Raw genomic sequence first — 17,965 nt, 5'->3', positions numbered from 1 at the left:
TTAACTTTTTTTTAAAGCAAGAGGTATAAAATGTAGATTTCATGGTTTCAAAATACAATCTTTTTGTGCTCTTTGTATGGAAATGCACCTTTTGGAGGTATTTAAGAATAAAAAATTAAAATAGAAATTGTAAATATCCCATTGATGATACAAATAAGCCACTGATTACTTTACTCTAGTCCTCAAACACAACTCATCTCTAGGCCTACTTCTGCCCCAAGGTCTTTTCACAATAACTGCAGGAAAAGGAACTAGCCACCTCCAGACTGAACAGTCCTGTGTATTTTCTTTTCTCTGTGTTCTTGTCAACATCTTGGCAAATGCATTCCATCTAACTTTCCCACATTCCATCATTCCCTGCCCAACTTCCTCCTCGTGTTAACAGCAACACATACCAACCACTCAGCCTGGCATATGATGTCCTTCACAATCTAGCTCCCACCCACTTTTTCCACTCTTATTTCATATTCCCCTTCCTGCTCCCTCTGATCCAGTCAAAGTGGCCTGCCATTTCTTCCATGTGACATTCCACCTCTTATCTCTATCTCCATACCTTGGCACAAATGGTCCTCCCTGTTTGAAACACACTCCTTCCTGATCTTCCCCTCAGAAAACCCCTAGCTTCTGTCAAGGCACAGCTCAGGTGCCCCTTCCTCCACATGACCTTACCTGATCCCCTCCACACCCACTCAGTTCTAAGTACCACTTTCCTTAAAATTATTTTGTATATACTTTAAATTTGCTTACTTGTGTCCCTTCCAGCTGCTATCTTGCGTTATCTCTAGTCCCCAACTCCTTCCCTCACTCCCAACATCCAAAATGTAAGCTTCCTGGGACCAGACTGTTTACTTTTTGTCTTTGTGTTCCCAGGGCCAAGCACAGCGCATAAGAGACACTTAAAAATACTGAATTTCATTTAATTCATGGCCTCCTCACCAGCCTTCAGTTTGTCAAGCCAAATTTAAGCTCCCCAGTTGTTTTCTTCCCAGACCTTTGATATGCTACCAGGCAAAGAGTGGTTGCTGAACCCTGGGTGCCCCACCTAACTCTGGACTCCTGTACATGCACTAGTTTCAATCCTGGAGGAGCTTGGTCTTTACAGAGCCTTTTTGCTCAGACTCTCTAGCTGTTTACCCAGGCTTAAGAGAATTTTTAGATTTGTCTGATATGTCTAAGGTCTTCCTACAGAAAGGAAGGGTGAGTAGAAAGGTATTCAATGTACAAATGTACATCAGATATAGGGCAGAAATTTAGAGATAGCCTGTAATAAACTATTTGTCCACCTTGCAACTCCCCGCCCCTCACTGGAAAAAAAAAAGCTTGTTGGACTCTTCAGGCTCCCAGGAGAGCATTGTGATGGCCCTCCCCGCCCCCCATCAACAATCCAGCTAGCAACTTCTGTAGGGGTGTATGATCCACCAACAACCAGCACCCAGAACACTGCCAACACAGGTCCTTTTGATCTGCTTTACTTAAGGAAAGCAACATGGCCACACAAGGGATGTTATATTCGCTGCAGGGTGTCGGGTCTTATGAAAGGCACTGACATTGCACCATTCACCTTTCAGCAAGCTGTATTTATATGTTATATGAAAGAGAGAAAAAGAAAGATGGCTGTTCATTCAAATACAGGTGGCCATACACAGAAAAACAGACTACTTGTTAAAAGAAAATGTGTATCATTTGCTATTGGAGATAGATACAGGGGTTTATCTTCTTAGTAAAACTGTTTGAGTTGTTTTTCAGTTGTGGGGTTTTCTTGTAAGAGATACTAGGGTAGTTTGCCATTTCCTTCTTCAGCTCATTTTACAGATGAGAAAACCAAGGTAAACAGAGTTAAGTGACTTGGCCAGGGTCACACTGCTAGTAAGTGTCTGAGGCTGGACTTGAACTCAGGTCTTTCTGACTCTAAGGCCAATGCTCTACCCAGCTGCCCTTGTAAAGCTAGTTTAAATAAATCAAAAAGAACAAACAACCTATCAGGCTGGACAATTTAATTCAATCCAATAAATATTTACTAAGTACCTACTATGTGCTAAGCACTGTGCTAAACACAGCTGGGTATGCAATTAATAAATAAACTAATTAATTAATTAATTAATCAGTTGATTAATAAAAAAGACAATTCCTGTCCTCAAGAAGCTTACAATATGAGGTGGGGGGGTGGGGAAGCGGGGGGGGGGGGGGGGGGGGGGGGCGGTGCGGAAGACAACTCACAAGAAGAGGCAGGAATTCAATCAGAGGGGAAAAGAAGCTGAGGGAGGTGGTGTCAGTCAAGGTTTGAGTTAGCAGCATGGTGATATTAGTCATGATGAGCTTAACCTGGGGAGATGAGGGCCTGCACACTAGAGTGGTGGCAGTGTCAGAGGAGGGAAGGACAAGTATTTGAGAGATGTAAAGGTAAAATCAGCAGTCTTTGGCAACAGCTTGGAAATGACTCATGAGAGATAGTGAGGAACCTAGTATGATTCCTACATTGCGAACCTGAAAGATAGGATGGTGTTGCCCTCTACAGTAATAGGAAGGATAGAAGGTAGGGAAGGTTTAGAGGGAAATATGTTTTGGACATAACTGAGTTTAAACTGTCTGCTGCAGCTGGGTGGTACAGTGGATAGGGCACTGACCCTGGGATACGGAGAATCTGAGTTCAAATCCGGCCTCAGCCACTTACTAGCTGTGTGACCGTGGGCAAGTCACTTAACCCCAATTGCCTCCCAAAAAAAAAAATGTCTACTGGAGACCCAGGTCAGTTAGAGATCCACAGAGAGGCTAGAGCAGGAAAGGTAGATTTGAGAATTGTCAGCAGAGAAACGAAAATGTTAGCTGATGAGATTACCAAGTAGCATAGAGGAAGATGAGAGCCCAGGACAGACTTCTGCCTGTCTATCTGGAAGATACAGCAAGGGAGATGGAGAAGGAGTGGGTCAGATTGGTAGGAGGAGAACCAGGAAAGAGTAGTATCCCAAAAACCTAGAGAGAAGAGAGTATCAATTAGGATAGAGTGATCAACAGTGTCAAGGGCTGAAGACAGGTCAAGGAGATTGAGGACTTAGAAAAGGCCTCTGTTTGGGCAACTAAGACATCATTAGTGATTTTGGAGAGAGCAATTTTGGTAAAATGATAAGGTCGGAAGCCAGATTGTAAGGGGTCAAGAAGAGACTGAGAAGAGAAAGAGCAGAGGCACCTATTATAAATGGCCTTTTTGAGGAGTTTCACTACAAAGGGCAGAAAAGATACAGGATGATAGTGGGGATGGAAGGGTCAAGTGAAGGTTTTTTCAGGATGGGGAAGACATGGGCATATTTCTAGGTAGTAGGAAATGAGTAAGGGGAGAGAAAGAAAGAGAGAGAGATTGAAAACAAGTGAAAAGGGTAGGGATGGCAGCGGATAGTACAGGGAAGATGGCCTGGAAGAGAATTGAGAGGCTCAAGGTGTGATACCTGAGTAGCCAGCTATTGCTAAAAACCCTGCCCCCAGCCCCTAATCGCAAACTCCAGAGTGCTATAAAAGAACAGGCTGAGTTCCTGCCTTTGGCGAGTTCCCACGGCCCCTGAGATATTCCCATGGAATGTAAGCTAGTTACCAGGAAAGCCTAACGATCTTCCTTTACCTAACTAAGTTGACTGAATTACAACTTTATCTCTTGTCTCAACAAAACCCAGCTGGACTATTTGTCCCGGTCTGCCTATGGCCTTGAAGGATGAAAGCCTCAGCCCCGGATATTCCTTTTCTTATGTGATTGCTCCTAGCTCTTATCTCATGCTCCCGTGGGATGTATGGCAGATTGGACGAAGAGATACTGGGTTGTAATTCAGTCAACGCTTAAGTCAGCTATCTGATATATTGTATTTACAATCTATTTAGGGGGTTCCTTTCTTTCTGTAAAGTTAACAAAGGCTTATTGAGCCTGCTAAAAATAACATGTGAGTTTCAAGAGATAACTAACATCTGTACTTAGATTTTTGTATAAATACTGCTTCTTCACTGGCATCGTGGCCGTTTGATTTGGGAGACTCTATTTCCCCGAACGGTCGCCGGCTAATAAACTTCTCCATTTAAAACTTAAACTCTTGTCGTGTGTCTCACTCGCTTCTGGTATAACAAAGGGATTGGAGGTCATGGTGTCAATAAAGAGTCCTTACGCATGTAAGAGAAGGCAGAGGAAGAGGTAGAGCCAGTAGATTATGGTCGGATAAAGGGATTTCAGAATTCGTGAACATGGCGGGTGGTGTATTTGTGAGTGACAGCAAGACCAAAGGTGTGACCATAAAAGGTAAGTAGGTTGAGAAACTGAGTGCTTAGGGTATTTGAGGGAGAATCAATGTGTATGTTGAAGTCTTCTAGTAGGAGGGGAAGAGCTGGGGAGGAGAGTGAAGTTGTCAGTCAGCTAACAAACTCATTGAGGAAAGATGGGAATGATCCGGGGGTCTGTAGACAACCACTACCAGGACTTTGGTTGGTCGGTTGGTAATAGGGAGGAAAGGGGAGAACCTGGAAGTGGCAATGGGGAGTAAGGAGTATTCCAGTTCCCCCACTCCAACCAGTAAGGTGAGGAGAATAAATGGAGGTTGCAGCCGGTACTGGAAAGAGTGGTCAGGGAGGCTGTGTCATCCGGGGGAGACCAGGTTTCAGTGAGAGTTAGCAGATGGAAGAAGTAGGAGAGGAACAGAGAAAAGGTAAGTTTGTTGCCTATAGAGCAGGCAAGTAAACAGAGACTGCAAAAATAAGATTACAATCTGATTTAACTTAATGAAAAAGCAACACCTGGGAATTCAGTGAATTCAAAGTTGCCCTTTCCCCCTGTATACCTGTTTGTTTCTTCTAGGTGTTCTCTACTCAATGTCTAAGAGTTGTTAAAACTCATTTCTTCAGTGTGACCAAAAAAGGACACACGTTGGAGTAAGAAAGACTTTTAGAAAATTTTTACTACGAAGAATGAATATCAAACATGTACTGATGTTAATTCCCATAAAGGAAAGTCTTAGGGAGGTGACAGGAGGAGCCCACACATATCATATCTGCAGTCTCAGTAGGACATGAGATAAGAGAGAAATCTCTAAAGAGAAGTATTATAGCTACAAATACTATTAGACAGACATTGTCAACAGGATGGTAAGAAATCAACCAAAAGAATGCTATCTTTGCTAGTTGCCTCTGACCACTTCCTCATCCCACCCCACATACTCATTCCTTCCCAGGGAGACTAACCAACAACCTGCTCTTTCCACTGGTAGACTTCTCCCCCCTCCCCCCATGCCCTGTGAACAAAGAGGAAATTTACTGATACTATACAAATTAGAGCAGAAACTAGAACTTGATAAAACAACAGTGACAAGCGATGAGGGCCCAGCTCTGGGAGCCCCCTTGAACTGTCCTTGAATCTTCCAACTGGATCTGGCCTTCCCCTCAGGCCACAAGCCTCACATTATCATTAGGCCCAAATCTCTACCTAGCTTCGCCCTTTATTGCCCAGCTACTTCCCCACCCTTGATACTATCAATATCCATGCCTTCAGCTACTTCCCACCCTTAATCCCATTCTCTTGGTCCCTGGAGTCTGACCTCATCCTAGTCCCTGGGGTCCCCTTAGACTCCTCCTCAAGACCCTCCCTAAAGCCCTCCTCTAGTCACCCCAGACCACCCCTCAATCCCTCCCACAGTCTTTCTGTATATAATCTCCATCTTGCCTCCATGAAGGTGCTCAGATTCAATCTAGCTCAGCTTAGATTGAATCTGGCCCGCTTGTGAAAACAGGAGTCACAAAGGGTGGGATTTCTTAAGACAACCCATTATGGTGAATCCTTAATAAACTTTGTCTTTTCCCTTGGCTGAGAAGGCTTGAGTCGAATTCTTTGGGCAGGACCCAGCATGTAGGTATTTTGGGGTCTCGAGCACCCCTAGAAACCTGTGATTCCCTACTATCATTTTTTAACCTCTTCAATAAGTAATAATATAACAAAAGTTCTAAATAACAATAAAACCATAGTGGTCCTTTGTAGTCAACCTATAAATCTGTGAATAAACATAAAAATACAAAGTTGTGTTATATTGTTTATACTCATTAGAATACTAAACAAGGTTATATATTATCCATATTAATCTATTATCTACATTATAATATACAATAATGTATTAATATATTATATCATATCTATTAATGTCTTAATGTATACAGACAAGGTATTTTCCTTCCATTTGTCTGAGCCTACTGTAACCACCTTCTGCCATTTGGTATTAAGTTAAGGTAGCATAGTTTGTCTGCAGCCTTTTATAGTATTTCCTCTAACATCTCTTAACACAACTAAATCTCTACTTCCTCCAACCAGAATTGAGCATGTACTGTTAGCAGAGCTGTGAAGTGGTCTGAATTTCAAGTTCGAATTATACAAGAAAAGTGATTCAACAGTCCATATGCCTTTGACCCAGCAATCCCATTATTGTGCATGGACCCTGATGAAGTCAGGCAGAAACAAATAGATTAAAATATCCACAGCAGCACTGTCTGTGGTAGCAGATAACTGGAAACAAACAGGGTGCCCCATCATTTGACGAAGAGCTGAAAAAGCTATGGCCGACCACTCTGTAATAACCTGCTGGTAGGTCTGCCTGCCGCAAATCTCTCCCCACCATAACCTTCTCCATTCAGCCACTAAAGTGGTTTTCCCAAATCAAGTCACCCTTTACTCAATCTGCTCTTCCAGCGGCTTCCTATGCTCTGTTTGGCACTCAAAGCCCTTCTTAGCCTAGCCCTCTGCTACCTTTCCAGTCTTTCCACATTGTATTCCTCAATACATACTCTTTGATTCAGTGACTCGGCCTTCTGGCTACTCCATGAACAAGACACTCCCAATCTCTCTGCTCCAGGCATTTTCTCTGGCTGTTCCCTGTTCCTGGAACACTCTCCCTCCTCTGTTCTGACTACTGACCTCCCTGGTTTTTCTACAGGACGCCTTCTTCAACCCCCCTTAAGTCCAGTGCCTTTCTGTTGTTAATTATTTCTTATTTATCCTGTACATAGCTTACTTTGTATATACTTGTCTGCATGTTATTTCCCCTTTAGATTGTAAGCTCCTTGAGGGCAGGGGCTGTCTTTTGCCTCTTCGGGTATCCTCAGCATTTAGCACAGTCCTAGCCACAAAACAGGTATTCAATGAGTGTTTATTAATTAATTGATTTTGTATGGGAGTAAAACATTTAATTAGGCTTCACTTTGTTTTGGCATAGTAAGGCCCTATGTTGTAGTAGGTAGAATATTAGACTTAAATCAGGAAGATGTGAGTTCAAATCCCACTTCAGACATTTGTGTGTTGTGAAACACTGAGCCAGTAACTTCCCTGTCTTCCCCCAGCAAAATGGGGATAATAATCCCGACCTCAGTTACTGGGAAGATGAAACGGGATGATGCACATATTCTGAAAACCCATAGGGATGAGCTATTATAGAATCGAAGTTGAGCAATTAGCTTCCAAATTAATCACTGAAAATGGCCAGCCTGTCATAGCTTCCATTGATAGAACTTACATTGATAAAGCTTCACTCGGGACCCAGCTTTGCAACTAAAGCAGAGTTTTCTTTTAGAATAAACACTTAGAGAATATTAACTAGTAGCACCAGCATCTCTCTTGTCCCTACACTCCCCGACTCCAAGGATCACAAGACCTTTCCATCTGACTGGAAGCTGGAACCTGTGTGGTCCCCCTCCTAGAATGTGAGTTCCTTAGCAGCACGGACTGGTTCTTTCTTTCTTTCCTTTCTTTCTTTTTTTGGTATCCCAGTACCCAGTGGAGTGCTCTGCACACAGGAATTGCTTAATAAATGTTTTTTTCCACCAATTCATCATTCTTCTTTCAGATGGCAGCATTGATTAGAAGAAACAAGAAGGATAAGTACCAGGGGAGGGAAGGAAAGGGAATCAGATGATAGATAGAATCTAGTCTGAAAGGGACAAAAAAGGATCACCCCTCTGTGTCTCAGTTTTCACATCTATGAAATGGAAAGCACCTACGTCACAGAGTTGTTATGAGGATCAAATGAGTTAACTCTGCAAACCTTAAAGGGCTTTATAAATGCTACATATAAGGCCTGGGGAAGGAAGGAAGGAAGGAAGGAAGGAAGGAAAGGCTAAATGAGGGTTAATATAATATCTGGTGTTCTGCATTCCAAAGTCACATCTATTGTTTTGGTCCATATTGTAATGTTCCTTTCCCCCATTATTCCAGGTAATTAAGAGTTAACTGCACTAACACAGCTATGACATCACCAGAGAACACTCTGGGCAGCAATTGTGGAATGTAACCAATCCCTTCAAGTCCCTAAGAGTAAACACACCTACACCCATCTCTAACAGCTAGGGATATAACAAGCCACTTGATTTCCCTAAGAGTAAACAGACTAAGCCCCAGCTCATGTTTGCAAGAGAAGTGTGTGAGCCTAAGGGGCATTCAGAAATAAATTGTTCCTTTGAGAACACCCGAGAAAAAACAAGGTACAATTAATAAAAGATGAGGAATCACAAGCAACTCTCTCTCATTAGGAGCTCAATGTCTTAAAGATAAGATAGCTATAGATAGATAGATAGATAGATAGATAGCTAGATAGATAGATAGATAGATAGATGGGTGGATGGCTGGATTGCTAAGATTTTGTAAATGTTTTTGGCACAGTAAGTTCAATAAGATACCAGAATTTTTCTAAGTCTAAAATAAAATATATTGGATTACAAAGGAAACCAATTATATTGAAAGGCAATCAAAATATTTTTAAAAATATATTTTAAAAATAAGTCTATGCAGGGCAGCCAGGTGGTGCAGTGAGTAGAGTACCAGCCCTGGAGTCAGGAGGACCTGAGTTCAAATCCGGCCTCAGACACTTGACACACTTACTAGCTGTGTGACCCTGGGCAAGTCACTTAACCCCAATTACCTTGCCAAAAAACAAAAAAATAATAACAATAAAGTCTATGGACCCCAGGAAAAACCCCATGTTTTATGAGGAGCAACCATAATTTCTTTCTGGATTTTTTTTTTTGGTAATTTAAAGCAGAGTAAGTTGTTTCAGTATGCTGCTAGGTGATGCGGTGGATAGAGTACTGGGCTTGGAATCAGGAAGACTCATCTTGCTGAGTTCAAATCTCACCTCAGACACCTACAAGCTGTATGACCCACGGCAAGTCACTTAGCCCTGTTTTCCTCAGTTTCCTTATCTGTAAAATGAGCTGGAAAAGGAAATGACAAACCACTGCCGCATCTTTGCCAAGAAAACCCCAAATGGGGTCATGAAGAGTTAGACACGACCGAAGAGCAGCAGCACATTGTTTCAACAGATATTGGATGTATGGGAGAATTAGCAAACTGTGTTAAACGTCAGCTGTAAAATCATACTTGGAAAAAGTCAGGCAGTTGGCAGGACACTTCTTCTTCAAGGTCAATTCCTCCACCGGTTCAAGGGGAAGGGTCAGTGCAAAGGAACCTGGAGAACTGGCAATACTTCCGAAACTGAAAAATACTTCCTGATCCCAGTTTCGTTGCTTGGCTGACTTTTTCTTTCTGCATAGTTTTTGAGAGCCAAAAATATCTGAAAAACCCTTTTACACTTGGTAAAGTACCCCAGTATTGCCTTTTTTCTTTATTAAATTATTTCCTGCGTGTGAATTAGACTTTGGCTATGAGTTACTGGAGAGACTTTAACACACAGGCACAACTCACTCAGCACCATTGATTGTTTAATCACATTCTACTGTGCTCTCCATTGATCCGGACAAGTCCTGAGAAAGGATTCGAATGATGCCCACTGCCCCATAATGCACTGTGAGCATGTCCTGGCTACTGACCCAGTGTGAACATCGGATGCAGTCTGTACCCTGCTTTAAGAAAAGCTGGCATAGTCATATTGACATGAATCGTAAATTGGGGAATGGGTGTTATTAAATCCCTGGTCTGATCCCGGCCATCCTCAACAAATTCCAGCGACTCCCTTTGGCCTTGAGGAGCCCACATGAACTCCTCTGATATTTCAAGGTCCTTCTTTGCCTTCCGGTCTTCTTCCACTTTTCTCACACTTGCACCCTGGCCACAGTGGCCTACCAACATTCTGCACTCAATGAATGTTGCTGTTGCCTGCACTAGACCCCCCATCACCCAACTCTGGGCGTTTTCACTGGCTATCCCCCATGCCTGGAACTCTCTCCCTCTGCATCTTTGCCTCCTGGCTTCCCAGGCTGCTAAAATCTCACCATCTGCAAAGAAGCTTTTTAATCCCACTTTAATTCTAGTACTGCCTCTCTGTTGTTTTATCCTATAAATATCTTGTTTGTTGCTTGCCTGTTGTGACCTCCTTGAGGGCAGCGATTGTCTTTTCCCTGTTTTTGGTATCCTCGGTGCATAGCATGGTACCTGGCGCGTAGTAGCGATTTGAGAAATTACTTGTTGACTGACAAACACACGATATACTCCATTTTCCATAGCCATACTTCTGCACTGGCTTTCTACCGCAAGTAAAATGCATTCCCTCATCTCTAGCTCTTGGAATCCCAGGTGATTCAGTTCAAGAGGAACCTTCTTCACGAAGCCTTTCCTGGTCCTATCAGCCATTACAGTACCCCCTCCCATCAGGGAGCTGATGACTTGACCTTCAGTTGACTTTGATTTGAGTGAGGAAGGGCTGCGCAAGGTCACCAGCCTCACTTTCTCCTCCAGAGCCATCTGGGTTCAGTGGCCCAGGATGCAATGGGAGACCCTGGCCCTTTCAGGCTAAGGTCTTTCCAGGTGCTCACTGTGAGTGAGGTTAACGCCCATTCAGTGAACAGGACTCTTTAAGAAGTTAATCAAGGGATGGCCCCTTTAATCAAAACTCAAAAAAAAACCCAAAAAACTGGAACGAGGGGACCCTCAGAGTTCCTGACCAAAAGAGAAACAGTTACTATTTAGTATTTACACTGGACCCAGATGGCTCTGGAGGAGAAAGTGAAGCTGGTGACCTTGCACAGCCCTCCCTCACTCAAATCAAAGTCAACTTACAAGTCACGTTGTCATCATTTCTCTGATGTCACAGTCCTCCTCAAGAATGAAGGACAAATACAATAACAACCCCCTCCCAAAATTAGCTTGTGTCCATTTTACATATATTCTGCATGTACAGAATAGGATCAGGGTTGTTGTTAGGGTCACGGTTAGAATTGGAATTAGGGTTAGAATATATGTGCATGTTTTATCACCCATTAGAACTTAAGCTCCTGGAGGGCTGTGGCCCTTCCCCTTTTGTCTATGAGATTGTATCTATGCGAAGGTAAACACTTGATTCGAGGTCCCAGGTGTATTTAAAAGAAGAATAAGATTTACCTCCAGTGGGCAGGGAAGCAGTTTTCAGTTTAAAATAAAGGAGACCTTCACAATTAAGGCTGTCCAAAAATGAAACAAGATGCCTTTGGAAGTAGTAAATTTATTGCAGGATGCCAGTCACGGACATTGTAGAAATTCAGCAAGGGGTGGAAGGCCCTTCTGATTTCCCAACTCCAGAGCATGTGAAATGATTTGGCTTACAAAAATGCCCTAACAAGGAATCCAGTCATTATATAGTGAGGGGTATCCCACTGAAACATACTTATTCTTAATTATCTTCTCCTGCAGAGGAAACTGGCAGAACTCCTTAAGCCTTATTTTGGAAAACCAATTATAAGAGCCACAAATAGGAAGCCTGGTTGTTTTGATATGCCCCTTCTCATACTCCTTTCTGAATAACCTAGAGACCATCTTAACGAAGGAAGCATGAGCATTTATAAAAATGAACAACCTGGAACAAAGCTTGTTGAAAGTTAACAGAAGTACTTAAATTGTTATAAAGGAACTCTGAGTTCAAACAGACCAATTCAGAGTCAATTTTACATTATGACTGGAAACTCCTTGAGGGCAGAGACCCCATCTTATGCCTCACCCCCAGACTTAATGGCTTGCAATGGAAACAACAGGCATTTAAAACATATTTTACAAAATGAAAGAAGACTTCTGGACTTAAGTGGTTCAAACACTTAATAAATTTCAACCTCATTCCCCCACCCCCACCCCACTTCTAAGGTTGAAAAACAACACTCAAGAATTTCTGGAATTCCTAATGTGTAAAGGAATGTTAAAATAAGGCTCAAGCTACAATCCGGACAAGGAGAGCCCAGGCTCCTAGTTAGGTTAACAAAGTAAACTTTGAATAAATTTAGACAATGCTTTAAAAACTTGATGACTTGAAATGTAGTAAATTTTTGCATGTGGCTTGGGTCAGATAAGATATCAAGTCTTCTCTAGTGTGAAGAGGTAGCAGGTTGACCTGGAGTTTCAAGTGGCTGGAGTGATAATCAGAGAATGTGAGAGCTGGGAGGAGCCTTAAAGATTATCTCATTCAAGTCTTTCATTTCACAGATGAAGAAACTGAGTCAGAGGGCTAAAGGTCACAAAAATAAGTGAGTTGTGGCTAAAACCTAGTGTTCTGATTTCCAGGTCCCAGTCACGTCCAATATGCCACAATACCCTATCACAGGAAGCAGACCTTTGGGCCTGTATGGAGTGTTTACATGAAGAAGTTAAAATATCTCAAATGGTAGACAGGTCCAAAGAACAGCAGAAACTTCCTTTGCAAGTTAAAAAGTTTAAGGCTTTTGCCTTTTGACCAGAAACTTGAAAAAAGACTGATGGTGAGCTGATGGATGTGACGTTTGGAAGTAGTGAATTCAAAACCTCAGCAAACATTATGCTATCTTCCAGTTTAAAGCCTCAATTTCATGGGCAAGAAGTAGCAGACATTCTTTGGAAAAAAGAAATGCTGGCTATTAGGCAACATTTTTTTTCAAACACCAAATATATTATCTGGTCTTTAACCAGTCAATTTAAATATAACTTTGACTTCTTACATGAAGCATAAAGGAGATTTGGTTTGACCAATTCAGCTTTAAAAAGCCCCATTAATCCTCCTTTCTCATCTTCAATCCAGAGATTTCAGCGTAATCTGACTTCTCTGAGCTCTAATAAGGTTTTTAAAACTAAAGTCATCAATTTATATAAAACTTGAAAAATCCTACCCAAATATTTCTATCTTTATATATAATTATATAAATTACAACTTCAAAAAAATTTCCAGAAATTACAACACAAGCCCATAGGGCGTGGGGCCAAAATCAGCCAGTCATTTGACTCTGGCTCTCCCCAAACTGTTTACACCTTTACAAGGTGGGTGGTTCTCTGCCCTCCACTTATAGCGGTCAGCTTTTAATAGCCTTCCCATAAGGAAATCTCTGATTTTTGTTCAAGTTCTTTGAACAAAACTCACCTCTGAACTAACAAAGTTATTACATCACTTGGCATAAGGGTTTTTGAAAACAGTATTTCAACAGTCTCTTGAGGCCATCATCTGGAGAGGATGGAATCCGTGTCAACATTGTTCAGAAGGAAGAGTTCAGGATGAGAAGTCAGTCCCAGGTGGTACTAAAAGCAAAGAGACAAAAGATGGGTCAGAGACATTTTCCAGTGCCAGACGTCACCCCAAATGTGAAACTTACTGAAATTACTGTAATCAGTGAATTAGCCTAGTCCTTCCTTTTCTAGGACTGCCTCACCCAGTCTGTCCCTAGTATCTCGGGAGAAAAAAAATGCGTTTTGGAGATAGGAAAGTTTCCCGATGTGTGAACATATAGGTAACAACAGAAATGAATGAAAGGTGACAGAACGTATTTATTTAGAGGTGAAAGAGATTTCAGAGGTCAAGTCCAACCCTTCCCATTTTACAGATCAGGAAGGTGACTTGCCTAGGGTCATACAGCTACTGTCGGAAGCAAGACGAAGGAGACTTGGGTCTTTCTGACTTTAAACGTAGCCTTTCCTGAGAGCAACATCCCACTGCCCCACAAAAGTGATAGCTGGGTTAGAAATGCTATTGGCAGAATGAATGTCTGAAGCGCTCTCATGATGCCCTGTGGCTCTAGTGCTGTTACTGTGCAGATTGTATTCAAAGGATCCTGCAAAGGCTAAATCTTGAAGCCTGGCTATTGCTGGTCTCACCCATCTTTCTTTTTAAGGCAGAGCCTCAATGGATCTTTTGGGTAACCCACAGGGAGGCCAAGCATGAGAGAGCTCACAGTCACACAGAAAGGTAACCATTGGCTTGGGTATGTTCTTTTTACCCTCTGCCAAATTCTTCCCTCTTCTACCTCCCCCTTTCTCTTTACTTTTCTTTTTCCCATCCTTGTTGACAGTTGATGGTACCAGAGATATTGCCAGAGATGCAAAGGCCTATAGAAAAGTTGGTGGTCTATACTAGGATATTCATATATATACCAGCCTGATCATGTCAATGTAAGATGGTAGAAACACGTTGTAAGTTCAATGTGAATTAATGTTGCATATGGAATGAACAGTCTATTTCACAAGAATATGCTAGCAGAATTCATGGTGAATGGTCTCTTTCACAGGAATATGCTAGAGTACTTTCATGGGAACTGAGTGGTCTTCATAGGGATATGCTGCTAAATACGGTAGGTAGGATGGCTCAGTGAGTGTTAGGGGTAGGACACTTTGTCAGGCACCAACATGCTCATTTAACTACACTGACACAATCCCCTATCCTTGATATCGTCAAGGCGGACATTTGGCCCATGGACTCCTTCATTATTGGACATCAAGCTACCCTAATATCAGGTAGTGCCTGAGAGAATGGGTGAGACTCGTTCTTTATAATGCTTTCACATTTGCAAAGCCATTCCACACATCTCCATTCCTCTTCACACTTAGGAGGGAGCTGTATCATTTCCCCACTTTATTAGTGAGGAATCCAGAGCTCAGAAGAGCTCGGCGTTGTTGTGTTGGAGGCAGCATTTGAACTGAGGTCTTTCTAACACCGCATCCGGCTCTACCACCAGGTGCTTCCCATTAGCCACAACATAAAGCAGCTAGTCCAGCATGTGATAACTGAGGCCACAGGGTGATGTAATGGAACAAGTTCTGATTTGGATTGAGAGCCAGGATCAACACCCGGTTCAGCCGAACCATGCCACTGCATGATCTAGATTACTTTATTTTGGAGTCTCAACTATGAAATGGGAATATCATACACACTGCCTACCTCCAAGTATAAGGAAATGCTTCGTAAAGCACTTTCAAAATTGGGGTTATTGCTCGACCTGCTCCAAATCGGTTTATACCTTTGAACAGCTGAGTGTTCTGAAATTAAGGCATTCACCTGTACTTCATTGATGTTGCTGCATTCACAGGTGAAGACGGGGTTGAACACTCACCAACTTTGTCCTCTAACCCTTTTGAGCAGCTGAGGAACAAGGGGTAGAGGGCGTTCTATTGGGAACCACCCCAGAAAATGTTTTAAGCCTTAAATTCTTGTTAATTTGAGTTTTTATGGAATGTTTGCTTAGGAGACTTACTCAAACCACAAGTCAATCAGGTGGAGAGAGGGGAATGCATTTTCCTGAGGGTTTCTCCTATAGGGTAATTTGTAACACTCAGCTTTTATAAGAAAAGCAGGATATATCAGTGGGCCACAGATACAAAGGAAAAAATGGAGCTTCCACTGATGACCTAAAGGAGTTTTAAATTTCCTGTTAGGGCAACTATGTTTGTATCTTTCTGATAGTGTAATCACAGAATTAGAATTAGCAGAAATGGACCTTTGAGCAGGGCAATGCTCTTTATTGAGTGAGGCCCACAGTGTCCAAGGTCACATAGGTTAAAGGCACATGAGGCAAAGGACTGGGTCCTGTGACTTAAGATCCTGGGCTCTTTCCCAGAACATTGTACTCATCAAGCACTTTCCCCACAACCACCTTGTGTTGGGTAAGGATTATCCCAGTCCTTCAGCAAAGGAAGTGAGACCCCCACCAGGTGCGGGTGAAGGGAACCATGACCAGATCACACACAGCTAGTTAATAATTAGGGCTGGGATCTGAACTCTCATGTCTGAATTTCACCATCAGTGTTTTCTCCAACACTTCACACTGACTCCAAAGTAGAAATAGTGAATTCTATTTGTGTCAGATTTCTTTAAGAGCTCACATTTAAGAAATCAGACTCTTAAAATACATTTGTAAAAATTCTTTGCTATTTTCATTGACAGCTTTTGAAGGATTAAAACACCTGCTAATCTTAATGTAGTTCTTCATGTTGATGCGGAAAAGAGGACACAGTGTATGGCAGGGAAAATCTCCACTTTATGCAGAACCGCACATCTGAGTGTTTTAACACAACTAGCCAATGATCTGCATAGTTCGACCTGGCTGGTCAGGTGCTAACTGCAAACAGCTCATTCTCTGGATTCAATGGGCCAGGTTTCTCTACCAGTTCTAAATAAAGATGATAGCTTTATTTTGGATAATAAATAGTTGAAGTTAGAGCATGTCGACTGCTGTGGAGTCACTAAGGCTTCTTAATAAACTATAAATTATCATGGTGGAAAAAGAAACACCCAAGAAACCAAATTGGAAAAAAAATTTAATTACAAATCAAATTTACATAGTCTTTCATGGTCAATAAAATTACTGAAAGTTTCACAAAGAAAACTAACTACCAGGGACCTCCTAACTACCCACAAGAAATCCCACAGAACTGTTCTTGGACAGTCTCCCTCATCATGGACCACAGGACAAGGATGTTCAGAAACACTGGAGGGGATCATCATTGAATACAAGAGCATTTATTATCTACTATGGGCCAAGCACCATACAAGGTGCTGGGGGTACAAAGACAAAAATCACACAGTCTTGGTCTTCAAAAGGCTTATACAATGGTTCAAATACATACATTGCAACTGTTCCACCCCTAAATATGCATTAATTCAAATGTGATTTGTATAGTGATTTTGGAAGATTTGACTTAACGGTTTATAGTTTGGGAATGAGAGTTTTTCTCATTAAGTTGGGGGTGAGTTTTTATAAAAGAGTTTGTTTGTTTTGTTTCATTATCAGCAGCTTTGATTTGGGCTCCTGAAAGTCTGTGACTAGAACTGCAGATTCAAGGAGCTGAGGCAGGAGAGTGATGGCTCACTACCATCCCAAGAAAACAACTCCTTCCCAACAAGCACCAACCACAGCCTTGTAGTCTGTGCTCCCAGATCTGCAGAGAGTAGAGCCAGTTTGGGAGGATGGGGGGTGACATGCTACATGACTGGAAAGCCTGGACTATGCTCAGAGGCTTGTACACAGCATCAATGACCCGTACTAGGCTCTCCTTAGTGTTCTAACCGTGTGAGCATCACATGAGCAACAACCCATCTAATCTGTACCTGGTGCTGTGTGCAAAATATCAGAATGACGCTGTCTGGACTCAAACAATGGCAGATCATAAACCAAGTGAGGCTCCGAGAGAAAACTCCAAGAATGCAAGTCTCACAAATTGTCAATCAGACAGCATTGGCCTCTAACCTGTGATCAGATCTTTTCTAATCACTAAAAAGGATGCTAGAGACAGACCTCCCATGAGAGGATGATGCTAGAGACAGACCTCTCAAGGGAAGAAAATTAGCAAAAGTGCCTGATTGGGGAGCATGTAACTATATGAGACATTAGTACTCCTTCTTCCCTCTTTGTGCCTTACAGCAATACATTTGGTGAAGGGAGGAGATGGTCAGGCCAGTCTTTCAAAGTCACAGTCCTAACCACTGCAAAGGTCTAAGGCTGATGGCAGGACTTGTGCTTTTTCAAGAATCTCCTTCTAACTCAGAGAGCAGAAGGAAATATTTATTCTTTGGAATAGCCAATGTGGGAATTTATCTTGACTGTATATGCATTACGAGGATTTTTTTTGTGGGGGGAGACATTTTTGGGGAGGAGGTAAGGGAAAAGTCGATTTTTATTCACTGAAAAACTTCACATATATTTTTAAAAGAACCTCCTCAATCTGCCAAGTTGATGAGACCATCGCTAACACCCATCATCACCACACCATCAACAGCTGTGAATACTGTCAGTCAGACTCTGCTCCAACCCC

The 17,965-nt window shown here is 42.2% G+C and overlaps 1 protein-coding gene across 3 annotated transcripts in view; it reads right to left on the bottom strand.

Annotated features, from left to right (window-relative positions):
• Positions 1-11,415: 11,415 nt before the first annotated feature.
• SLC11A2 (solute carrier family 11 member 2) overlaps positions 11,416-17,965 on the bottom strand; it is a 43,989-nt gene continuing 37,439 nt past the window's right edge. For all 3 annotated transcript variants that reach the window (XM_036759019.1, XM_036759021.1, XM_036759020.1), the window contains exon 17: positions 11,416-13,462. In XM_036759019.1, the coding sequence (XP_036614914.1) occupies positions 13,385-13,462 (78 nt within the window). In that variant the 3' untranslated portion in view covers positions 11,416-13,384. The remainder of the gene's footprint in view (positions 13,463-17,965) is intronic.

Source organism: Trichosurus vulpecula, chromosome 5 (assembly GCF_011100635.1).
Source record: "Trichosurus vulpecula isolate mTriVul1 chromosome 5, mTriVul1.pri, whole genome shotgun sequence".
Taxonomy (NCBI): domain Eukaryota; kingdom Metazoa; phylum Chordata; class Mammalia; order Diprotodontia; family Phalangeridae; genus Trichosurus; species Trichosurus vulpecula.
Note: the sequence above shows the minus strand (reverse complement) of the source record. Positions and strands in the feature narration are given on the sequence as shown.